Source organism: Salmo salar, chromosome 19 (genome assembly GCF_965601325.2).
Source record: "Salmo salar chromosome 19, fSalSal1, whole genome shotgun sequence".
In the NCBI taxonomy this organism is placed as follows: Eukaryota; Metazoa; Chordata; class Actinopteri; order Salmoniformes; family Salmonidae; genus Salmo; species Salmo salar.
In genome coordinates, this window is record NC_138309.1 from 12892773 (window position 1) to 12919422 (window position 26650).

General features: G+C 44.0%; 2 protein-coding genes across 2 annotated transcripts in view; one reads left to right on the forward strand and one right to left on the reverse strand.

The window, feature by feature from the left end:
- Nucleotides 1-13561: 13561 nt before the first annotated feature.
- On the reverse strand, nt 13562-16046 carry chst2 (Carbohydrate sulfotransferase 2). Its single transcript, NM_001140092.1, is given in 1 exon segment — nt 13562-16046. A coding segment is annotated over 1 exon segment (1398 nt). The 5' UTR covers nt 15507-16046; the 3' UTR covers nt 13562-14108.
- A 3187-nt stretch (nt 16047-19233) lies between these two features.
- Nucleotides 19234-26650, forward strand: part of trpc1 (transient receptor potential cation channel, subfamily C, member 1) — a 100550-nt gene continuing 93133 nt past the window's right edge. Inside the window, exon 1 of the mRNA XM_014157283.3 lies at nt 19234-19817. Within this exon, the coding sequence (XP_014012758.1) occupies nt 19619-19817 (199 nt within the window). The 5' untranslated portion in view covers nt 19234-19618. The remainder of the gene's footprint in view (nt 19818-26650) is intronic.

Sequence of the window (26650 nt, forward strand, 5' to 3'; positions counted from 1 at the left end):
CAGCACCTCATCCACATCACAAGCAATGTTTTCCCTGGCCAAGCAGCGGGGGAAATATCGCCTAGCATGGCGATTCCAGCCATGAAAAGCATCAGCTGGTATATCTCCACATGCGTCTTCCATAGCTTGGAGAAGAGGTACACGCGTTTGTGGATTTCGGTCATACACTTTCCATCTCCAGGCAGAAAACATTTCTCAATAGGATGTAGGAATGGAGAATATGGAGGGAGATAAACAACTACAAAGCGTGGGTGGGCAGTGAACCAGTTACGAACCAGAGCAGCCCTGTGGAAACTTACCTTGTCCCAAATGACAACGTACCTGAGCTGCTCTGGGCCATCTACCTGATCTGGTGGAATGAGTGTGTTGTGTAGGGTGTCCAAGAATGTGATCAGATGGGCGGTGTTGTAGGGGCCAAGGGTAGCATGGTGATGGATGACGCCGTGGTGGGTAATCGCTGCACACATTGTGATGTTCCCCCCGCGCTGGCCAGGGACTTGAACAATGGCACGCTGGCCGATGATATTCCTTCCCCTCTTTCGTCTTTTTGTGAGGTTGAATCCAACCTCATCAATGAAGATGAACTGGTGCTCCACTGCAGCCACCTCTAGCTTAAGGACTCTCTGAAACACACATGACAATATCAGAAATAGACATGGAGTGGTCACTATTGTGAAGCACAATCATTATGATTACAATACTGAAATATGTATAATTTATACAGTGTTGAGAGTATGCATCAATTGTGGGATTGTATAGGACTCACTTGCACATAGTTATATCGCAATTCTTTGACTCTTTCTGAATTGCGTTCAAATGGCACCCTGTAGACCTGCTTCATCCTGAGATTATTTCTGCGCAAGACACGGTCCAGTGTTGATAAGCTTACCCTATCAATATTTTGAAATATCTAATTGTTTTCTATTATTTTTCTTTGTATTTGCCGTAATGTTATGGCGTTATTTTCTAGGACCATGTTCATGATTTCAGTTTCCTGTTCAGGAGACAGAACACGTTCCCGACCACCTTGTGTTGGTAATCTTTCAGTTCTGCCAAACAAATAGTAAAATACTGTAAATACAAAGTAGGAATACATTTCCCAAATACTTGAAACATACTTTATTTTTACAGTCCTACAGAACAGTCCACAGGCAATACTGTACTACTGTACTCATTGAGTACTGTACTGACATGCAGTACTGCAATTTTCTAGTGAGAGTAGATTTCTTACCTATTCTCATTTCGGAATGTCCGGATGATGGATGCTACAGTGTACCTGCTCAAATTTGGCTGTACTCTTTGCCCAGCCTCTCTCATTGTTAGACCATGGTTGACCACATGATCAACCAAAGTGGCTCGGATCTCATCAGAGATTACGGTCCTTGGCCTTCCTCGTCCTCGTCCTTGTCCTCCCCGTCCTCCTCCTCTTACTCTCACTCCTCTGGCTCTGCCTCTGTTTCCAATGTTGGCATCCATTGCTCCAAAACAGAAGAGCTCACCTGTTGCCCTTTTATGCCAAAGCTTTGATTGCTAATTGTAAAACTGTGTGACGGGTGTTTGCCCATGTGATGAGTCAGTGTGCATATTTGAATGGCAGTGTGTTCATTGTGAAGACAAGAGATTTTCTGCATGAAAATTGTGCCAAATGCAAAGAATTGTGTGTAGTGTTTTGAAAAAAGTGTGTTTTTAGAATTGCAATTTGAGTGTAAAGCAGGAATTGTGCTTGTAGTTTAGCAGAATTGCTTCAGGGGGTTGGTGCATGAGTTACATGTTGTGGTCATTGTGTCTCAAGTACCAGTATTTGTGTGTAAACAATTGAGAAAAACTGTAATATACATAACTGAATTTGTCCCCATGCTTTTGGTCCCCTAAAATATGGGAACTATGTACAAAAAGTGATGTCATTTCTAAACGGTTCACCCGATACGGATGAATATCCCCTCAAATTAAAGCTGACAGTCTGCACTTTAATCTCATAGTAATTTTATCATTTCAAATGAAAGTGCTGGAGTACAGAGCCAAAACAACAAAATGTGTCACTGTCCCAATACTTTTGAAACTCATTCTATATATAGCCATCTGCTGTGGTGCCTGTATGGAACAGAAGGGCCACCCCTGTGACAAGAAGGCCTAGCCAACCTAGTATGGCCCCTTGCAGGTCATTATAAACCATTTTACCCCAAACCCCTACTCACACACCCCTCCTCTGCCTCTCAATGTCCCCCTCTTCTCCTCTCAATTCAATTCAATTCAAGGGGCTTTATTGGCATGGGAAACATATGCTAACATTGCCAAAGCAATTGAAGTAGATAATATACAAAAGTGAAATAAACAATAAAAATGAACAGTAAACATTACACTCACAGAAGTTCCAAAATAATAAAGACATTACAACACTGTATATATACATAATATGACATTTGTAATGATGTGCAAATAGTTCAAGTACAAAAGGGAAAATAAATAAGCATAAATATGGGTTGTATTTACAATGGTGTTTGTTCTTCACTGGTTGACCTTTTCTTGTCAGGTTGACCTCTCTCTGTCTCCCCACCACAGGAGGCTGCCGAGGGGAGGATGGCTCATAATAATAGCTGGAATTTTCCCCTTTCTCCTGTCTCTCCACTCCCCCCCTCCCCGTTCCCCTCTCTCCCCCCTCCCTCTTCCCCTCTGTCCTCGCTCTCCCTTGTTACAGCCAGTTATAAATAAATCCTGTTAGCTCTCAGAATGGTGCCCGTAATTCCTCCTCCTTGCTGATAACGCGTAAAGAATGCATAAAACGGCACAAAAGAAAGCAAACTGTATTAGATATATTTATCTGCTCCTTGTTTTCGTATTGATTCTGTAGGCAGTACTGGTCACAGCAGGTTAGAAGACCAGAGAATGTGTTCTTCTCTACCTCCACTGCTCCCCATAACCACACATGTTCATTATGGGATCCACAGACACAAAAACAGCGTTTGGCCCAACCTGATATTATAGGTGGAAGCAGTGTTCCTCTTTGTCTGCTTTATCCTTGGCCCTCTCAGTTAAAATGGAATAAAGCAGGTTTTTTTGAGAGCAGTCATTTCTCTAAAAACTCTTCTCCTGGACCTAAAATCTGATTTGATTGTGAGTGAATTATGATTCTTTTTTAACTTTGCTTTAATGAGCAGTCAGTGTTCAGAAATGGTGGGAGAGGAGCTGAACAACGAAAGAAACCGATTTGACTCTCAATAACACCCGTCTCTGTAGGTTTGCACCAAATTGCTTGCATGTTTTTCAGCCGGTTGCATCTCTGCTCTTAGCTTCTCTCACTAACAGCTCTCCTCCCAGCACCTAGCTACACACCAGTCTTCATTTGTACCAAATGTCTCAGTGGGTGTTGGATGTAAACCTTTTATTCCTGATATAACCACCAGACAAGGATTCTGGAATGTTTAATAAGTTATGTATTGAGAGAGGCAGGGAACCAGAATAGCACAATGCCTAAAGCCTCGTCTGACTGACTGACTGACTTTACACATTCTAGAATAATTGCAAACCATTATGTCACGGACATTCTTCATAGAAGGAGTCATAAGAAAAAATCCTGGAGAATATTGACACTGCAGGCCTCACACCAAGGCCTTATAAGGAACAGAACAATTGGGCCAATAACATTATATTTGTATCCTTCTCTAACAGTGGAAGTATTGCATGGTGATGTCTTCTAGTTGGTTTTAAGACGGGAACAATAGTCTAAGTGATTGTTTCTGCTAGTCAGCGCTGCACAGTCGGGGGGAGAGAGAAAGAGAGAGATTGTGTTTTCTTTCTCTCATCAATAAACTTTACAGTGCTCCTCTTCCAACAGAAGCAATGAGCTCAGATCGTCTCTGAAAAGCAAATAGTTATGTTGATAATTATAGTAATATGATACTGTGTTTTGCACCAGTAACTTTGATTGGCAGTATAATTTTGCATCAGGATACAGCAGGTCCTGGCAGCCTCCACTTTGTTTCTGTCTTAATGATTGAGCTGCTTAGCCAATTAAAAGACCCCTAAGTGTCACGGCTGTCTGAAGAATGGGACCAAAGCGCAGCGTGTGTATCGTTCCACATTGTATTTAAACTGAAACTATGCCCAACATACAAACACACTCATAAACAAAACATGACGAAGAGGTGCAACATACACTTACTCAAAATACAATCTCCCACAAACCCAAGTGGGAAAAACAACTACTTAAGTATGATCTCCAATTAGAGACAAGGATGACCAGCTGCCTCTAATTGGAGATCATCCCCCAAAAAACAACATAGAAATACAGAGACAAGAACATGACAACATAGAAAATCGAAACTAGACGCAACCCCGTCACGCCCTGACCTCTCATAGAAAATAAACGCTTCTATGGTCAGGACGTGACAGTACCCCTCCCCCCCCCCCAAAGGTGTGGACACCGAACGCAAAACATCTAACAAAAACATTTAACAAAAAAAGGGAAGGTTAGGGTGGGTGTCTAATGTTGGTGGCGGCTCTGGTGCAGGACGAAGAATCCTCTCATCCTGCTTATCCGCCGGCATAGGAGGCGGCTCGGGTGCAGGACGATGAACCCTCTCCTCCTGTGAATCCAGCATCATAGGAGGCAGCTCCGTTTCGGGGTGTAGTCCCCGCTTCTCCCACTGACCGCTCCGCTTTTGTGTCACCAGACCGTGGATCGTCGGAGGAGGAACCGGACCGTGGTTCATCACCAGAGGCTCAGGACTGCAGACCGCCGCTGGAGACTCTGGACTGCGGGACCCCCGCTGGAGGCTCTGGACTGCGGGGCCGTCGCTGGAGGCTCTGGGGCCATCGCTGGAGGCTCCGGACTGCAGGGCCATCGCTGGAGGCTCCGGACTGCGGGGCCGTCGCTGGAGGCTCCGGACTGCGGGGCCGTCTCAGGAGACTCCGGACTGCCGGGCCGTCGCTGGAGGCTCCGGACTGCGGGGCCGTCTCAGGAGGCTCCGGACTGCGGGGCCGTCTCAGGAGGCTCCGGACTGCGGGGCCGTCTCAGGAGGCTCCGGACTGCGGGGCCGTCTCATGAGGCTCCGGACTGCGGAGCCGTCTCAGGAGGTTCCGGACTGCGGGGCCGTCTCAGGAGGCTCCGGACTGCGGGGCCATCTCAGGAGGATCCGGACTGGGAACTGTCGCCGGAAGCTCTGGACTGGGAACTGTCGCCGGAAGCTCTGGACTGGGAACTGTCGCCGGAAGCTCTGGACTGGGAACTGTCGAACAGGACAGCACCGGACTGGGCAGGTGCACTGGAGGCCTGATGCGTGGGGCTGGCACAGGTGGTGCCAGACTGGTAACACGCACCTCAGGGCGAGTGCGGGGAGCAGGAACAGGACACACCGGACTGGGCAGGTGCACTGGAGGCCTGATGCGTGGGGCTGGCACAGGTGGTGCCAGACTGGTAACACGCACCTCAGGGCGAGTGCGGGGAGCAGGAAAAGGACACACCGGACTGGAGAGACTCACTGAAGGCCTAGTGCGTGGAGCCGGGACAGGTGGCCCCAGACTGGTGACACGCACTTCAGGGCGAGTGTGAGGAGCAGGAACAGGGCGTACTGGGCTGTGGAGGCGCACTGGAGGTCTGGAGCATAGGGCTGGCACAATCTGTCCTGGCTGGATGCTCACTTTAGCCCGGCAAGTGCGGGGCGCTGGCACAGGACGCACTGGGCTGTGAATGCGCACTGGAGATACCGTGCATATCACCGCAAAACATGGTGCCTGATGGGTCACGCTCCCCACGGTGAGTACGGAGAGTTGGCACAGGACGTACTGGGCTGTGAATGCGCACTGGAGACATGGTGCGTGTAGCCGGCCTCATTTGTACCGGAACTTTAACACACTTCTTGGGATGAGTATGGGGAGCTGATTCAGGTGGCATCTGATGGCTTCCTCAGGGAAAATGCCATACATACTACGCCAAACCAACAGCTCTCTCTCTCATCACCCCCCTCCACTATCTCACAGTACTCCTCGCTCAGTCTCTCCCAATATTCCTCTTCGCTCTTAGACTCACCCCTCGGCTTCGCCGACCAACCCGTGTGCCCCCCCCAAAAACATTATTGGGGCTGCCTCTCGTGCTTCCGTTGTTGCCGTGCTCTCGCTGCTTCGAACGGCGATACTCCCCGGCCTGCCTCCAGCGTCCTTTCCCGTCCAGGATTTCCTCCCATGTCCATTTGTCCTGACCACGCTGCTTGGTCCTTTGGTGGTGGGAGATTCTGTCACGGCTGTCTGAAGAATGCGACCAAAACGCAGCGTGTGTACCGTTCCACATTTTATTTAAACTGTGAAACTATTCCCGACATACAAACACACTCATAAACAAAACAACAAACCGTGACGAAGAGGTGCAACATACACTTACTCAAAATACAATCTCCCACAAACCCAGGTGGGAAAAACAACTACTTAAGTATGATCTCCAATTGGAGACAACGATGACCAGCTGCCTCTAATTGGAGATCATCTCAAAAAACAACAACATAGAAATACAGAAACAAGAACATTACAACATAGAAAATCTAAACTAGACACAACCCCGTCACGCCCTGACCTACTCTACCATAGAAAATAAAAGCTTCTATGGTCAGAACGTGACAATAAGACTTTAATCATCTATTAAAACGCAGTAACCTGTACATTTAGACAACCTAGAGTAAGGTCCCTAACAACCTATATACAACTAAAGTATACACACACACACACATAACTTCAATATGAATAAAAAGTGGCTGAATCAGAGGTTGAAACCCATCACATCGTCGGTATCATTATGACACAGCGGAGATTCAACGTAGCACGGCAGGAGGTGTTGTATTCCTGCACATGGGATGAACCACTAGCTAAAACCCTATCAAGCAGAAGCTGCTTCTGATACCCTCTGTCTGCAGCTATAAGATACACATCCTAGACTAGGCTATCTGCCTTCCCCTCTGCATGCTAATTCTGCACGTGGAATATTCATCAAAGTCAAGAGCTGATGCACTTGGGCTAAACTGGTGATTGGTTAACATAAATATCTAGTCTCCTACAGGAATTCTCCCAAGACACCAACACACACACTCCGTCTATAAGGTCACAGATATGTTAAGCCTGCTATAACCCACTCCAGCCCCCCACTGACCAGCTCCCTGCCCTTGTGTTAGGTGTGGGCACACACACACACACACACACACACACACACACACACACACACACACAACACACACACACACACACACACACACACACACACACACACACACACACACACACACACACACACACACACACACACACACACACACACACACGGTGCCCCTGTGGTGTGGGCTTGTGGCCAGGCATTCAGTAACACTCACCATGCAGCCCCCATTCTAACCAGGTAGGACTCCCCATCGCTATGCACTCAAATGAATACAGTGCTTATCTATTAGTGCACTGTAAGACAGTTGCTTCTACTACCCATAGGAATACACTACTATATTAATATAGGAATATACACTACATGGCCAAGAGTATGTGGACATCGTCTGTCCTTGTTTGCAACACTCACTACAGAGTTCCAAACTGCCTCTGGAAGCAACGTCAGCACAAGAACTGTTCATCGGAAGCTTCATGAAATGGGTTTCCATGGTCGAGGAGCAGCACACAAACTAAGATCACCATGCGCAATTCCAAGCATCGGCTAGAGTGGGGTAAAGCTCGCCTCCATTGGACTCTTGAGCAGTGGAACGCGTTCTCTGGAGTGATGAATCACGCTTCACCATTTGGTAGTCCGACGAACGCTACCTGCCCAAATGCATAGTGCCAACTGTAAAGTTTGGTGGACGAGGAATAATGGTCTGAGGCTGTTTTTCATAGTTAGGCCCCTTAGGCCCCTTAGTTCCAGTGAAGTGAAATCTTAGCGCTACTGCATTCAATGACATTCTAGACGATACTGTGCTTCCAACTTTGTGACAACAGTTTGGGGAAGGACCTTTCCTGTTTCAGCATGACAATGTCTCCATGCACAAAGCGAGGTCCATACAGAAATGGTTTGTCGAGATTGGTGTTGAAGAACATGACTGGCCTGCACAGAGCCCTGACCTCAACCCCATCGAAAACCTTTGGGATGAATTGGAACGCTGACTGCGAGCCAGGCCTAATCGCCCAACATCAGTGCTCAACCTCACTAATGCTCTTGTGGCTGAATAGAAGCAAGTCCCCACAGCAATGTTCCAACATAAATTGGAAAGCCTTCCCAGAAGAGTGAGGCTGTTATAGCAGCAAAGATGGGAACCAAATCCATATTAATGCCCATGATTTTGGAATGAGATGTTTGATGAGCACATGTCCACATACTTTTGGCCATGTAGTGTAGTTCAATGTCATAACACAATTATCGCCTGATAGGGACAAACATAGATTGGCACAGTGAGGTCACTATTAATGCTAGGTAACACAGCATGAAAGTCTCCCTTACAGAACCAGGGACAATTACCGAATACAGAGACATAGGGTGCATTCCAAATGCCACCCTATTCCCCATATAGTCAACTACTTTTGACCAGGGTCTACAAAGCTGTAGTCAAAAGTAGTGCACTATACAGCTCTGGAAAAAATTGAGACCACTGCAAAATGATCAGTTTCTCTGGTTTTACTATTTATAGGTATGTGTTTGGGTAGAATTAACATTTTTGTTTTATTCTATAAACTGCTGACAACATTTCTCCCAAATTCCAAATAAAAATGTAATTTAGAGCATTTATTTGCAGAAAACGACAACTGGTCAAAATAACAAAAAATATGCAGTGTTGTCAGACCTCGAATAATGCAAAGAATTCAAGCAGCTCGGCTTTGTGTGATGGCGTGTGACCATCCATTGTCACGCCCTGACCTGAGAGAGACGGTTTATTTCTCTATTTTGTTAGGTCAGGGTGTGGGGTGGGCATTCTATGTTTTGTATTTCTTTGTATTGGGCCGAGTATGGTTCCTAATCAGAGGCAGCTGTCTATTGTTGTCTCTGATTAGGAATCATACTTAGGCAGCCTTTTCCCACCTGTGTTTTGTGGGTAGTTATTTTCTATTTTGTTTTTCGTTACCTGACGGAACTGTTTGGCTATTCAGTTTGTTTTCTTTGTTCTAGTGTTTTCATTGTTAAATAAAGATAATGAACACTTACCACGCTGCGCTTTGGTCGCCTCTCTACAACGGCCGTAACATCCATCTTCCTCTTGATCACATTCCAGAGGTTTTCAATGGGGTTCAGGTGTGGAGATTGGGCTGGCCATGACAAGGTTTTGATTCAGTGGTCCTCCATCCACACCTTGATTGACCTGGTTGTGTATCATGGAGCATTGTCCTGCTGGAAAAACCGAGCTGCTTGAATTTTTGCACCAGGAGTGGCATAAAGTCACCCAACATCAATGTGAAAGACTGTTGGAGAGCATGCCAAGACGCATGAAAGCTGTGATTGGAAATCAGGGTTATTCCACCAAATATTGATTTCTGAACTCTTCCTAAGTTAAAACATTAGCATTGTGTTGTTTAAAAATGAATATGAACTTATTTTCTTTGCATTATTTGAGGTCTGACAACACTGCATCTTTTTTGTTGTTTTGACCAGTTGTCATTTTCTGCAAATAAACGCTTGGAATTTGGGAGAAATGTTGTCAGTAGTTTATAGAATAAAACTAAAATGTTCATTTTACCCAAACACATACCTATAAATAGTAAAACCAGAGAAACAGATCATTTTCCAGAGCTATATAGTGAATAAGGTGCCATTTGGGATGTAGACAGAGGCAGGCTGCACCTCCACCTCAGTGAGGCTGAGTTACCAGGCGCAGGAGGACCAGGGATCCCTAGGGGGTGATACTTAGTCTGGACCCCCAACACCAGCCCGGGAACTGATCTCTGACCTCTTACCAGCCAGGACGTGAACTCCATCCTATCCCAGACGGACGTGTGATAATGGCAAAGACAGTACAGTATGACGATAGGCTTAAACTGCTTCTCCAATAGAAATCACCGGTCACACTTGTAGGCGAAGTCATGGCGACGTTGGCAAGCAAAGCTCATGTGTAGAAACACTTCCTCTGGTCTAGCGGTCGTCTCACACCGAACTGTGTATGTGCAGGCCGTCAAATCAAAGGCACTCCTTCCATATAAAGTTGTTTTTGATGAAAATGAAAATGTATCAGTTTGCCACTTTCACAAGGTTGGAGTAATAACATATTCAACTACTTAAGACATTGGCTCGAATCTAAGTTGTACTTTTAGATTTCGAGAAAATGTTTAATTTCTCTCATTAACTTGTCTATCCTCAAACCCTGGCCTGGTCTGTTTGGTCTGTTTCGCAAGCATTCCCGGAAGCCTCGTGATGTTGCTCCTCTGGGTTTAGAGAGAGAGAGAGAGAGAGAGAGAGAGAGAGAGAGAGAGAGAGAGAGAGAGAGAGAGAGAGAGAGAGAGAGAGAGAGAGGAGAGAGAGAGAGAGAGAGAGAGAGAGAGAGAGAGAGAGAGAGAAAGAAAGACGCACACACATACACACTTACAGGGCAGGGTCACGAAAAGAAAACAACATATGGCACTGGGGTTTCTTGCTCTTTTTAACGACTCTCTCTTTATGGACTCTCCTATTTTGTTATTAGCAAAAATTATATTTTTGTACCGAGCAACCCCTCATACATTTATTGCACATTTCTCCCAGACTTTTTGCTCATTCAAATGTATTCCATTGAATTTATCAGCCCTCTCTCCTCTTACTTATCATGTAATGTTGCGTCAGAATAGTCCCGAATGCTTTAGTCCATTAGCAGCGTTTGTGAAGGAGACTATTAACGCTCCAAGGTTTTAAACTGAATCCCATAAATTCAACCCAGAAAATGAAATCATCTGTATATTAATATTCACCACTGTGTCTGGCCCCATGTTAAGTATGGCATAAATCTCTGTGTCCTGTTCCCCTTGAACAAGGTGGAGTGGACAAATTCAATATGAAGAAGGTTAGCTCTCTCTCTCTCTCTCTCTGTGAGGCTACAGATTGTTTTTCTCATATTCATAAGAACACTGTCCTTGGCTTTTAAGTGCTTGTCAAAGGTTACTGCATGGATGTCTTTTTTAAAAAATCTATGGATCACTGTTGCATTCCAATCTCCTATAAAATACATGTATTTTCTACATACTCCATGGAAAGACCTCAACAACAAGATGACTCCCTGTAGACTGAAGCTGTGTCTGAAATGTCACCCTATTCCCTCGGGCCACGGTCAAAAGTAGCTAACTAACTAGGGAATAGGGAGCCATTTGGGACGCACCCTGAATGTGCAGAATGGCAGCTGAGGACTATTGTTGTGATGCAACCCCGGTAGGACAGTATGTCTTTGTGCTCTGAAACAAGATGATTCACATGTGTCCTCAATGTTCACACATTGTTCTAAACTTTAACCCAGTCCATGTACTACAATGAGAGACACGGTCTAGTGTCTAACCAACAATAACCCATACAGAATGTGTAAAAAAGCCATTGTCTACTCATACCTTCCTCATCCTCCCTTTCCTTTACTTGTTTGTATTATGTTATATCTGCACGTTCTAATTGTAGAAACTGCATTGGACTAGCCTGGTTCCGGATATATCTGTGCTCTTGCCATCTCTATTGTTGTCATTGTCAAGCGAAGCATGTTTGGCATGAGAACATGTTTAGCATGACAATTCCATAAGGAGTTGACAAGGGCACATAAGCAGACAGGTACCCAGGCTACCTTGGACTAGCCAGGCTAAGGGAATGACAAAGACACTGTACTATATCTCAGAGTAATAGGATAATAAGATGAGCGTATTATATACCAATGACCAGTGTGTCTAGGCCAGCGGCACTTCATTTGTTTTATATATTTGTATTATATTTGTCAGATTTAATTGTAGCATCATTGATGGTAAACTACCGTGTTAATGAGCTATAACTTGTGTTATGTTTTCATATGTATTGGTTTGGTTCAATAAAGGTGAAAAAGTTACTCTGCTTCAACCTATTCTGTAATACTTGTTTTTAAAAAGCAGTTTGGACAAATCATCTGTTTGCATCCAGAGAGCTAGCACCTGTAAACATGTAAAATGAGAAAGCCTTAGTTCCTGGGACTTCCACAGCTGCTTTGTCATCATGGTCGACTATTACTGTGGTCATGTGAGCTGAAATGTGTATATTTTGGGATGTGAACACTCAGTGTGTTTGACCTGACGAAGATCTGTTTCGGGATTGAAGCGTTGTCAATAAAGCGGTGAATTGGGAGCTTTAACAGTGTGTGGGCCTTCTTGTTCTATACTAGTATTCATTAGCCCAGCACCTACACTACCGTTCAAAAGTTTGGGGTCACATAGAAATGACCTTGTTTTTCAAAGAAAAGCACATTTTTTGTCCATTAAAATAACATAACATTTATCAGAACTACAGTGTTGACATTGTTAATGTTGTAAATTACTATTGTAGTTGGAAACGGCTGATTTTTAATGGAATATCTACATAGGCGTACAGAGGCCCATTATCAGCAACCATCACTCCTGTGTTCCAATGGCACGTTGTGTTAGTTAATCCAAGTTTATCACTTTAAAAGGCTAATTGATCATTAGAAAACCCTTTTGCAATTATGTTAGCACAGCTGAAAACTGATGTCATGATTGAAGAAGCAATACAACTGGCCTTCTTTAGACTAGTTGAGTATCTGGATTGTCAGCATTTGTGGGTTCAATTACAGGCTCCAAATGGCCAGAAACAAAGAACTTTCTTCTGAAACTCGTCAGTCTATTCTTGTTCTGAGAAATGAAGGCTATTCCATGCAAGTAATTGCCAAGAAACTGAACATCTCATACAACGCTGTATACTACTCCCTTCAAAGAACAGCGCAAACTGGCTCTAACAAGAATAGAAAGAGGAGTGGGAGGCCCCGGTGCACAACTGAGAAAGAGGACAAGTACATTAGAGTGTCTAGTTTGAGAAACAGATGCCTCACAAGTCCTCAACTGGCAGCTTCATTAAATAGTACCCGCAAAACACCAGTCTCAACGTCAACAGTGAAGAGGCGACTCCGGGATGCTGGCCTTCTAGGCAGAGTTCCTCTGTCCAGTGTCTGTGTTCTTTTGCCCATCTTAATCTTTTATTTTTATTGGCCAGTCTGAGATATGGCTTTTTCTTTGCAACTCTTCCTAGAAGGCCAGCATCCTGGAGTCACCTCTTCACTGCTAACGTTGAGACTGGTGTTTTGCGGGTACTATTTAATGAAGCTGTCAGTTGAGGACTTGTGAGGTGTCAGTGTAGACATTAACAATGTCTACACTGTATTTCTGATCAATTTGATGTTAATTTAATGGATAAAAAAATTGCTTTTCTTTCAAAAATAAGGACATTTCTAAGTGACCCCAAACTTTTGAACGGTGGTGTTTGTTTTTAAGGGTGTGCGTATGACCACAAACTATTACTGTCCTACCATCTGTTGTCGTCTGGGGATGTCCCACTGTAATAACATATAATAAATAACAAATTAACAAATAAATAACTAATAAACCTGAAAGTTAAAGATGCTTCCTCAGAGTAACATTATAATTATAACAGACCAGTTTAATGATTGTCTCTGAGTCCATCCATGACTCACAACGTAACATAACCTGCTCAAACAATTAGCTTTTTAATGAATTAATGTTTTTTTTCCATTCACTGGTTCTTCACTTTTACAAACATTATGGATGGTGGAAAACCAAATATTTTCTCAGGTTTTGAACATTCAAAATAACTCCCAAAACATCCACTTTGAAGTGTTTTCATAACAAGATACATGAATCATACAATGTTTGTTTGTTTCCATAGTTGCGGTTCAATATTCAAGTCATTGTTCATATGCCTTCAGACTGTCAAAAACATCCAGTTTTCCAAATACAAAAGTAATGGTCCTGTCAAATATAACTATCTGCAATTCAACTGAAAAATAAAACTAAGATACATTCCAATGTGGCCAAGAAGTGGAATTCCTCAAAAACACTGATTCAAAGTAAAGCTTTTCAATTCCACGATTAACGGAATGGCACTAGATGCAAAATTACATTGAATTCACTGTCTTTGGTGGAAAGGAAAAATACAGGTTTTTCTGTCACAGTTTGGAGACCGTCAGTAAAGACTTAGTGAGGTCCTTGGCCTCCCCGGCCGTCCTGACTCTGTCGTAGCCCAGGACAGCCATGGAGTGATGACAGTAGTCCTCCACCTGTTTGATCTGCTGGATGCTGAGCACTGTTCTCCATGCGCTGGCAGCCTGAGTGGCGTTCCTGGAGGACACTATGAACGGCTTGGAGGACGAACTAGACCCACCTGTCATATTCAGAGCAAACGATTCAATGTCATGGTTGGTGGTGAGGTTGGCGAAGCGGTAGATGTTCCTCAGGATCTTCACAGGGTTCTCCACCAGGTCCTCATAGCGCACGGCCATGTACTTCCCTTTGAGCCAGCTGGGAGGGTTTAAGGCAGTCCTCAGGGTCCGGGAGGTGCGGTCACAGATCACCTCCATGGCTCCGATGGAGTGGTAGTCCGAGCCGTCCTTCTTGTTGGCTTTGTGGTTGGGGTCTACAAAGGGGATCCTGCGGAGCTTGGGGTCCCTGCTCCGGACCACCTGCAGGTTCTCCCGGATCAGCCCATGTCGGGACTTGATCCTGGAGTTGGCCACGGCCCGGGGGTCCCTGACCAGGTGGACTACCTTCACATCCAGCGACGGGTCCTCCATGAGGGGGGCTAGAACATTAACGTCCAGGATACGCACCCCTTTAATAACGATAGTGCTGTATTTGAGGCACTCCTCCTCCAGTAGTCTAAGGCTTTGAGGTGGGCACTTTTTACACACCTTGTCGTCCACCATCCCCACCACCTCTTTCCTGTAGGCAGAGCAGAGGGGGTAGGAGCACACCACCTTATTCAGGGTGGCCCCAAAGAGTCCTAGGGAAGTAAAGTTCTTACCCCCTGGGCTGTTGTACAGCTGGAACACAGAGAGATCACAGCGGTATAAGGAGCTGAGCATGTCCCTGGCTGCCCCCTGCAAAGACACTGCGTCTCCTGGGTACAGCTTCTGCCAGATGTGCCACATGGGTTCATACAGGAAGAACACTTCAGGATTTTGGTTAAACAGCTCCCCGAAAAAGGAGGACCCGGACCTCCATGTGGTCAGAACGTAGACCAACTGTCTTTTCTTGGCCAGAGAGGGTCTGTAGAGGAACCGAATGTCTGATCTGCCATGATAGGTAGTGCTCCTCATCTGGTGATTGCACTGCTGGGGCTCTTTAGTCCATTTATAGTTGGCCAAGTTCAGCATGGTCAGCACCAGCAGCAAGAAATAGGCTATAAACAACACAATCCGCTTTCTGCGTAGCACCTTCATCACGATGCCGGGCTGGGCTATTATCTTGGTATGGTTCCTGTACGTTTTGAGCTTTCTCCCGTAGCCAGCATCCTTCTCCCAAGGCGCTGTCAACTTCAGTTGTTGATGGTATTGTTTCCCTCTCATCTGTAACCTAGGAGTGAGTGGCTCTCACCACTGGGCGAAAGCTTCTTACATTTACAATAGGCGAACCCGTACAGCGTATTGAATATCTCCGGTGGGAATTGATACCGACCGAATCCAATGCTAAATGATTAGGTAATACCCCAGCCAACAGATTCGATATCACAATCCGATTCGCAATCCAAAATACGATAACGCAGCCCTGCCTTTACTGCAGTGCGCAAGGCTCTTCACATGAAAATGTTTCCATTACGGGTATTACAGTGCGTATTGCGTTAGGTCTGCCATCAAAAACAAAACGAAGAACCGTTCATGCAAACAATTTACGCCCTCCTTGACAATATTCAGTGTAGGCATCTCAGCGCAGTTAAAATCTGATGCGCCCCGGTATAGATGGAGCCTATATGAACATTGTACCACAGCACACAAGTAATACGTTAGTAATTACGCGCTCCGGCTTCTTCTTGAATAATGCCGCTAAATGTCGCAGGTATATCCAGAGGTGAGTCTATTCGTCCAAAGAATCAAATATTTCCATTATTCCCGATGTGCGGTATTGTATCTCTTAACAATTGAAACAGGACTGATTTAATCAGAGTACAGGGAGAAAAGCCCTCCCTTCTCTAAACGCCATTGGAGCATGATAGGATACGTGTGTAAGCGAGTTACGCCCTTGGTTCTTCCACACGTCTGTCAACAATGAATGCACTGCTCTCGAGACGCCCACATTTGAAAAAGGCAACAGTAAACATGTCGCCTCTCACGAATGATGCAGCGCCCCCGCTTGGGCCAATTGAGATATCGCGTGTAACACATTTCAGTTTCGCAAATTTAAGTGAATTACATTAGCTCTGGTCTTGGGCCAATCAGTGTTATTTTGTAAATGCAGGATGTTTATGGCAAGACGCATCATTCACCGAAGTTTCGTCAACATCGGCCAAGTGCTGCCTGAGATATCGCGTGTGACTATCGTACAAAGGCACCCGGTTTCATCGTGGGGGACAACAAAGTCTCACAGCAATGGTAGACGTCACGACTGTGGAAAATGATGCTGTTGTTAGGATAGAATAGAAATGGAAGGGATGCTGGTCTCCGCTCTGGCAGTGTAGTAGCGTCGGGTCGACTCAGCTCCAGTCGTTAATTTATAGACTTGCTTAGCGCACTGTTATGCAACTAGGCTATTAGTAGAAATCTGTTACATACATTGTTTCAATGTTACAATGTATCATATCAATGTGTGGTAGTATTTTCAAATCGTATGTTTTGTTGCATTTTCAGAGAGAACAGACAATAGCCTATATTCAAGGTCTGTTGGGAATATTATTGATCACGTTTCACCATATCTGTCTCTTCGTCTCATATTGGCCTAGGCAGCAGGTAATCGATAGCTCCCATTAGAGACGTGTTTTGCCAAGTCTCAAGAGGTACTGTAGACCTGAGGCCCGTTTGAAAATGGGACCAAACGGGACCATTGAAAGATAGGCAATGAGAGCAGTTCCTGGTTAGAGCTGTTCAAACTGGTAACTGAACTGCCTATCCTGTCCTGTCCTCTCAATTCAATTCAAGGGGCTTTATTGGCATGGGAAACATATGTTAACATTGCCAAAATAATAAAGACAAATGTCATATTGTGTATATATACAGTGTTGTAACAATGTGCAAATGGCCAAAGTACAAAAGGGAAAACAAACAAACATAAATATGGATTGTATTTACAATGGTGTTTGTTCTTCACTGGTTGCCTGTTTCTTGTGGCAACAGGTCACAAATATTGCTGCTGTGATGGCACACTGTGGTATTTCACCAAGTAGATATGGGAGTTTATCAAAATTGGATTTGTTTTCGAATTCTTTGTGGATCTGTGTAATCTGAGGGAGATATGTGTCTCTAATATGGTCATACATTTGGCAGGAGGTTAGGAAGTGCAGCTCAGTTTCAACCTCATTTTGTGGACAGTGTGCACATAGCCTGTCTTCTCTTGAGAGCCAGGTCTGCCTTCGGCGGCCTTTCTCAATAGCAAGGTTATGCTCACTGAGTCTCTCTCACCAAGCAAATTGGAATCAGCGGCAAACCACTATTTGACAGCTGTTAGCGTGGAATTGACAGGCATGGCAAGCAATAAACCCATATGTTTTAGGGGCACAGATCAAATGCCCAACAGATTGAAAATGATCCTCTCACATGTGTCAGTTCATGTGTTATTACACCAATGGCAGCCAAAAATGGGAGGGTTTGGGCATGTCTATTGGGAGTCCTACAGTCATCTAAAGACTTTTTAGTTCACTATTAGGCTAATCTTTTCCTGAGAGGATTTCTTGGTAAATGTGTATTTTCATTACTCTTAGGTTTTTGGATGCCGTCACTGCTGTATGCGCTGCAGTTGCTTTGCAAAGATTGCCATCTGCTGGGGCAAAGGCTATATTTCAATTCCAGTTGGGTGTGGTAAACCTTTGGATATTATGTAGGCTACTGCACCCGTTGTCAATTATTTATGTATTTTAGAAAAACAAGTTAAATAAAATTAATTGATTAATTGTTACATTTATTATTTTAACTTTTATCTCTTATTCTTATCCATATTTTTTTACTGCATTGTTGGTTAGGGGCTCGTAAGTAAGCATTTCACTGTAAGGTCTACTACACCTGCGCATGTGACTAATCAAATTCGATTTGATTTGATTATGTACTCCAGATTTACGCCTAAACTTATTTCAGGAGATATGTTCACCCAGATTAGAAAAATAAAACATTTTACATTAAAGGGGAAATCTGCAGTTGCTAAATCCATTTGTGGATTTATAAATTAATAATCTGTACCCAATGATTCTTGAAGAACATAACTTCTAATTGCTTCATGAGTTTCGTTCATCTGTCGTACCCTATCAGCTGCCGTACCCCATCAGCACCCAGAATATAAACTTGTTCTACTCCGATGTTTGTAAACATGGTTAGTCCTTGCATCCATAGCGCAGTCTGAATTTGACAGTGGTTACATTTCTCCAGCCCCGTCCTTTAGCTTTTTTTCGCGAAACAGGTGGCAGGGAAAACATTTTGTAATTGGTTCAACTGCTGATTGCCCCTTGTTTCAACGCCTCATGTTGAAAGATGCATGTGTGCACCATAATTATTAGCCCTCTTAGTGTAATTTTAACACCATTTATCCCAATCGTCCTTGGTTTAATGGTACAATGGCATGTTCATTACCTAAAAGCCCTCTGGTATTAAATGGTGCAGTATAGGCCTATGTGACATTTATCTGCAGTTACACTATGTCCTCAAAGTCATGCTGCTCCTAGACACAGTGTCATTATATTGATCTAAAATGCTTTGTATCTTTGTCATCCAAATGTCTTTCTGTGAGGGAAGATGGGAAAGATCACATACAGGCACACACACACAATGTGCTCATATAATTCCTGTCAGTATGAAAACATTTAAGCAAGGTAAATAGTCCATTTGTTGAGATTTTATCTTATGAATGTGCAAATAGAAACTTTGAGACAATATTATTCCAAATGAAACTGCTTATTTTAGCATTATTATTGCAGACTATGATTGTAGTACAGTGTTTTGGAAATACTTCAGGGGGAACTATTTATTTACCTCTCTAAATATGATCATGAAAATGAATGGTTGAAAAACGATTAGAACCATTTCCCTTTATGACACGTCCACGCTGGGTCTTAGTGGACCGCTGAGGATGCTGGCTGCGCTGTGCCAGCGAGATGAGATGGAGCATGCGCAGCAGCAACACCATCAGGACCAGAGGACTGTCAGGAGCCTGCGAAGCGATGCGAAAAAATGGTGGGTGTAAACACGTTGATGGAGAGTTCAATTTATGCACTGACTGCGTGCGGTATGTTTACATCTGAAGAAGAATAGCGTATGTCAAAGGGTTATTACGAGGAAACAACTGGGAAGGTCGTTACGCGCGCCAAACGCCGACGCTGCGTAAAAACGGATGAAACGTTACCAACACGGATGCGACGACAATAATAGCTTACATATAATTATTTATTTATTTTTCCGAGAAGACGTTTACTCCTGCCGTTCATTGGGGGGAAATACAATAACAGTCTTTTTGCAGTATATGTCATCCCATGTGACGGGCTTTCATGGTTAAATGGTCGCTGGCGCCTAGTAGTGGGATGCACATCAGTGTTCTGCCCTACTCCTTCTCCGTCGCAATGGCCGCTCTATATCAGGTCACGGACGTGTCCTCTCCGGATAAATTTCTGGCCCTGAAAGACGTGAGGGAGGTGAAGGAGGAGACTACTCTGGATGAAAAGCTCTTCCTACTGGCCTGTGAGAAAGGTGAGTTATTTTAGACTTCTAGGTGGATTAATTTATCAAAAAATAAATAAGTGTATGATGTTATTAACATGGCATTTGAAAAACACGTGACTTTATGACAGCGTAATGTAACATGTTGTTTAAGAAAAGGTGTGAACATGTAGTCTTTATTCTTTGAAACACTTCATGTCATATCACACCATTATTACCAACAGTCATCCTCTCTTACCTTATGATGGATGAGTGAGTATACTTTGGATGAATGCCTACTGCAGTTGCCTACATGTAGCTACACTGGAAGTTTGCCCACAGGGCTGAGTTTTATTTAACCTAGTGGAGCTATATGCTCTTGTGTAGAGCTATATGCCCTTGTGTAGAGCTATGTGGCGCTATATGCCCTTGTGTAGAGCTATGTGGCGCTATATGCTCTTGTGTAGAGCTATGTGGAGCGAGATGCTCTTGTGTAGAGCTATGTGGAGCTATATGCTCTTGTGTAGAGCTATATGCTCTTGTGTAGAGCTATGTGGAGCTATATGCTCTTGTGTAGAGCTATCTGGAGCTATATGCTCTTGTGTAGAGCTATATGCTCTTGTGTAGAGCTATGTGGAGCTATATGCTCTTGTGTAGAGCTATGTGGAGCTATAAGCTCTTGTGTAGAGCTATCTGGAGCTATATGCTCTTGTGTAGAGCTATATGCTCTTGTGTAGAGCTATGTGGAGCTATATGCTCTTGTGTAGAGCTATGTGAAGCTATATGCTCTTGTGTAGAGCTATGTGGAGCTATATGCTCTTGTGTAGAGCTATGTGGAGCTATATGCTCTTGTGTAGAGCTATGTGGAGCTATATGCTCTTGTGTTGAGCTATGTGGAGCTATATGCTCTTGTGTAGAGCTATATGCTCTTGTGTAGAGCTATATGCCCTTGTATAGAGCTATGTGGCGCTATATGCCCTTGTGTAGAGCTATGTGGAGCTATATGCTCTTGTGTAGAGCTATGTGGAGCTATATGCTCTTGTGTAGAGCTATCTGGAGCAATTTGCTCTTGTGTAGAGCTATATGCTCTTGTGAAGAGCTATGTGGAGCTATATGCTCTTGTGTAGAGCTATGTGGAGCTATATGCTCTTGTGTAGAGCTATGTGGAGCTATATGCTCTTGTGTAGAGCTATGTGGAGCTATATGCTCTTGTGTGGAGCTATGTGGAGCTATATGCTCTTGTGTAGAGCTAAAGGCTCTTGTGTAGAGCTATATGCTCTTGTGTAGAGCTATGTGGAGCTGTATGCTCTTGTGTAGAGCTATGTGGAGCTATATGCTCTTGTTTAGAGCTATGTGGAGCTATATGCTCTTGTGTAGAGCTATGTGGAGCTATATGCTCTTGTGTAGAGCTATGTGGAGCAATATGCTCTTGTGTAGAGCTATATGCCCTTGTGTAGAGCTATATGCCCTTGTGTAGAGCTATGTGGCGCTATATGCTCTTGTGTAGAGCTATGTGGAGCGAGATGCTCTTGTGTAGAGCTATGTGGAGCTATATGCACTTGTGTAGAGCTATATGCTCTTGTGTAGAGCTATGTGGAGCTATATGCTCTTGTGTAGAGCTATCTGGAGCTATATGCTCTTGTGTAGAGCTATATGCTCTTGTGTAGAGCTATGTGGAGCTATATGCTCTTGTGTAGAGCTATGTGGAGCTATATGCTCTTGTGTAGAGCTATCTGGAGCTATATGCTCTTGTGTAGAGCTATATGCTCTTGTGTAGAGCTATGTGGAGCTATATGCTCTTGTGTAGAGCTATGTGAAGCTATATGCTCTTGTGTAGAGCTATGTGGAGCTATATGCTCTTGTGTAGAGCTATGTGGAGCTATATGCTCTTGTGTAGAGCTATGTGGAGCTATATGCTCTTGTGTTGAGCTATGTAGAGCTATATGCTCTTGTGTAGAGCTATATGCTCTTGTGTAGAGCTATATGCCCTTGTATAGAGCTATGTGGCGCTATATGCTCTTGTGTAGAGCTATGTGGAGCTATATGCTCTTGTGTAGAGCTATGTGGAGCTATATGCTCTTGTGTAGAGCTATCTGGAGAAATTTACTCTTGTGTAGAGCTATATGCTCTTGTGAAGAGCTATGTGGAGCTATATGCTCTTGTGTAGAGCTATGTGGAGCTATATGCTCTTGTGTAGAGCTATGTGGAGCTATATGCTCTTGTGTAGAGCTATGTGGAGCTATATGCTCTTGTGTGGAGCTATGTGGAGCTATATGCTCTTGTGTAGAGCTAAATGCTCTTGTGTAGAGCTATATGCTCTTGTGTAGAGCTATGTGGAGCTGTATGCTCTTGTGTAGAGCTATGTGGAGCTATATGCTCTTGTTTAGAGCTATGTGGAGCTATATGCTCTTGTGTAGAGCTATGTGGAGCTATATGCTCTTGTGTAGAGCTATGTGGAGCTATATGCTCTTGTGTAGCGCTATGTGGAGCTATATGCTCTTGTGTAGAGCTATATGCCCTTGTGTAGAGCTATATGCCCTTGTGTAGAGCTATATGCCCTTGTGTAGAGCTATGTGGAGCTATATGCTCTTGTGTAGAGCTATGTGGAGCTATATGCTCTTGTGTAGCGCTATGTGGAGCTATATGCTCTTGTGTAGAGCTATATGCCCTTGTGTAGAGCTATATGCCCTTGTGTAGAGCTATGTGGCGCTATATGCTCTTGTGTAGAGCTATGTGGAGCGATATGCTCTTGTGTAGAGCTATATGCCCTTGTGTAGAGCTATGTAGCGCTATATGCCCTTGTGTAGAGCTATGTGGCGCTATATGCTCTTGTGTAGAGCTATGTGGAGCGAGATGCTCTTGTGTAGAGCTATGTGGAGCTATATGCTCTTGTGTAGAGCTATATGCTCTTGTGTAGAGCTATGTGGAGCTATATGCTCTTGTGTAGAGCTATCTGGAGCTATATGCTCTTGTGTAGAGCTATATGCTCTTGTGTAGAGCTATGTGGAGCTATATGCTCTTGTGTAGAGCTATGTGGAGCTATATGCTCTTGTGTAGAGCTATCTGGAGCTATATGCTCTTGTGTAGAGCTATATGCTCTTGTGTAGAGCTATGTGGAGCTATATGCTCTTGTGTAGAGCTATGTGAAGCTATATGCTCTTGTGTAGAGCTATGTGGAGCTATATGCTCTTGTGTAGAGCTATGTGGAGCTATATGCTCTTGTGTAGAGCTATGTGGAGCTATATGCTCTTGTGTTGAGCTATGTGGAGCTATATGCTCTTGTGTAGAGCTATATGCTCTTGTGTAGAGCTATATGCCCTTGTATAGAGCTATGTGGCGCTATATGCTCTTGTGTAGAGCTATGTGGAGCTATATGCTCTTGTGTAGAGCTATGTGGAGCTATATGCTCTTGTGTAGAGCTATCTGGAGCAATTTGCTCTTGTGTAGAGCTATATGCTCTTGTGAAGAGCTATGTGGAGCTATATGCTCTTGTGTAGAGCTATGTGGAGCTATATGCTCTTGTGTAGAGCTATCTGGAGCTATATGCTCTTGTGTAGAGCTAAAGGCTCTTGTGTAGAGCTATATGCTCTTGTATAGAGCTATGTGGAGCTGTATGCTCTTGTGTAGAGCTATGTGGAGCTATATGCTCTTGTTTAGAGCTATGTGGAGCTATATGCTCTTGTGTAGAGCTATGTGGAGCTATATGCTCTTGTGTAGAGCTATGTGGAGCAATATGCTCTTGTGTAGAGCTATATGCCCTTGTGTAGAGCTATATGCCCTTGTGTAGAGCTATGTGGCGCTATATGCTCTTGTGTAGAGCTATGTGGAGCGAGATGCTCTTGTGTAGAGCTATGTGGAGCTATATGCTCTTGTGTAGAGCTATATGCTCTTGTGTAGAGCTATGTGGAGCTATATGCTCTTGTGTAGAGCTATCTGGAGCTATATGCTCTTGTGTAGAGCTATATGCTCTTGTGTAGAGCTATGTGGAGCTATATGCTCTTGTGTAGAGCTATGTGGAGCTATATGCTCTTGTGTAGAGCTATCTGGAGCTATATGCTCTTGTGTAGAGCTATATGCTCTTGTGTAGAGCTATGTGGAGCTATATGCTCTTGTGTAGAGCTATGTGAAGCTATATGCTCTTGTGTAGAGCTATGTGGAGCTATATGCTCTTGTGTAGAGCTATGTGGAGCTATATGCTCTTGTGTAGAGCTATGTGGAGCTATATGCTCTTGTGTTGAGCTATGTAGAGCTATATGCTCTTGTGTAGAGCTATATGCTCTTGTGTAGAGCTATATGCCCTTGTATAGAGCTATGTGGCGCTATATGCCCTTGTGTAGAGCTATGTGGAGCTATATGCTCTTGTGTAGAGCTATGTGGAGCTATATGCTCTTGTGTAGAGCTATCTGGAGAAATTTGCTCTTGTGTAGAGCTATATGCTCTTGTGAAGAGCTATGTGGAGCTATATGCTCTTGTGTAGAGCTATGTGGAGCTATATGCTCTTGTGTAGAGCTATGTGGAGCTATATGCTCTTGTGTAGAGCTATGTGGAGCGAGATGCTCTTGTGTAGAGCTATGTGGAGCTATATGCTCTTGTGTAGAGCTATATGCTCTTGTGTAGAGCTATGTGGAGCTATATGCTCTTGTGTAGAGCTATCTGGAGCTATATGCTCTTGTGTAGAGCTATATGCTCTTGTGTAGAGCTATGTGGAGCTATATGCTCTTGTTTAGAGCTATGTGGAGCTATATGCTCTTGTGTAGAGCTATGTGGAGCTATATGCTCTTGTGTAGAGCTATGTGGAGCTATATGCTCTTGTGTAGCGCTATGTGGAGCTATATGCTCTTGTGTAGAGCTATATGCCCTTGTGTAGAGCTATATGCCCTTGTGTAGAGCTATATGCCCTTGTGTAGAGCTATGTGGAGCTATATGCTCTTGTGTAGAGCTATGTGGAGCTATATGCTCTTGTGTAGCGCTATGTGGAGCAATATGCTCTTGTGTAGAGCTATATGCCCTTGTGTAGAGCTATATGCCCTGGTGTAGAGCTATGTGGCGCTATATGCTCTTGTGTAGAGCTATGTGGAGCGATATGCTCTTGTGTAGAGCTATATGCCCTTGTGTAGAGCTATGTGGAGCTATATGCTCTTGTGTCGAGCTATATGCTCTTGTGTAGAGCTATGTGGAGCTATATGCTCTTGTGTAGAGCTATGTGGAGCTATATGCTCTTCTGTAGAGCTATCTGGAGCTATATGCTCTTGTGTAGAGCTATATGCTCTTGTGTAGAGCTATGTGGAGCTATATGCTCTTGTGTAGAGCTATGTGGAGCTATAAGCTCTTGTGTAGAGCTATCTGGAGCTATATGCTCTTGTGTAGAGCTATATGCTATTGTGTAGAGCGATGTGGAGCTATATGCTCTTGTGTAGAGCTATGTGGAGGTATATGCTCTTGTGTAGAGCTATGTGGAGCTATATGCTCTTGTGTAGAGCTATGTGGAGTTATATGCTCTTGTGTAGAGCTATGTGGAGCTATATGCTCTTGTGTAGAGCTATGTGGAGCTATATGCTCTTGTGTAGAGCTATGTGGAGCTTTATGCTCTTGTGTAGAGCTATGTGGAGCTATATGCTCTTGTGTTGAGCTATGTGGAGCTATATGCTCTTGTGTAGAGCTATATGCTCTTGTGTAGAGCTATATGCTCTTGTGTAGAGCTATGTGGAGCTGTATGCTCTTGTGTAGAGCTATGTGGAGCTATATGCTCTTGTTTAGAGCTATGTGGAGCTATATGCTCTTGTGTAGAGCTATGTGGAGCTATATGCTCTTGTGTAGAGCTATATGCCCTTGTGTAGAGCTATGTGGAGCTATATGCACTTGTGTAGAGCTATGTGGAGCTATATGCCCTTGTGTAGAGCTATGTGAAGCTATATGCTCTTGTGTAGAGCTATATGCCCTTGTGTAGAGCTATGTGGCGCTATATGCTCTTGTGTAGAGCTATGTGGAGCTATATGCTCTTGTGTAGAGCTATGTGGAGCTATATGCTCTTGTGTAGAGCTATCTGGAGCAATTTGCTCTTGTGTAGAGCTATATGCTCTTGTGAAGAGCTATGTGGAGCTATATGCTCTTGTGTAGAGCTATGTGGAGCTATATGCTCTTGTGTAGAGCTATGTGGAGCTATATGCTCTTGTGTAGAGCTATGTGGAGCTATATGCTCTTGTGTGGAGCTATGTGGAGCTTTATGCTCTTGTGTAGAGCTAAATGCTCTTGTGTAGAGCTATATGCTCTTGTGTAGAGCTATGTGGAGCTGTATGCTCTTGTGTAGAGCTATGTGGAGCTGTATGCTCTTGTTTAGAGCTATGTGGAGCTATATGCTCTTGTGTAGAGCTATGTGGAGCTATATGCTCTTGTGTAGAGCTATGTGGAGCAATATGCTCTTGTGTAGAGCTATATGCCCTTGTGTAGAGCTGTATGCCCTTGTGTAGAGCTATGTGGAGCTATATGCTCTTGTGTAGAGCTATATGCCCTTGTGTAGAGATATATGCCCTTGAGTAGAGCTATGTGGCGCTATATGCTCTTGTGTAGAGCTATGTGGAGCGATATGCTCTTGTGTAGAGCTTTATGCCCTTGTGTAGAGCTATGTGGAGCTATATGCTCTTGTGTCGAGCTATATGCTCTTGTGTAGAGCTATGTGGAGCTATATGCTCTTGTGTAGAGCTATCTGGAGCAATTTGCTCTTGTGTTGAGCTATATGCTCTTGTGAAGAGCTATGTGGAGCTATATGCTCTTGTGTAGAGCTATGTGGAGCTATATGCTCTTGTGTAGAGCTATGTGGAGCTATATGCTCTTGTGTAGAGCTATGTGGAGCTATATGCTCTTGTGTGGAGCTATGTGGAGCTATA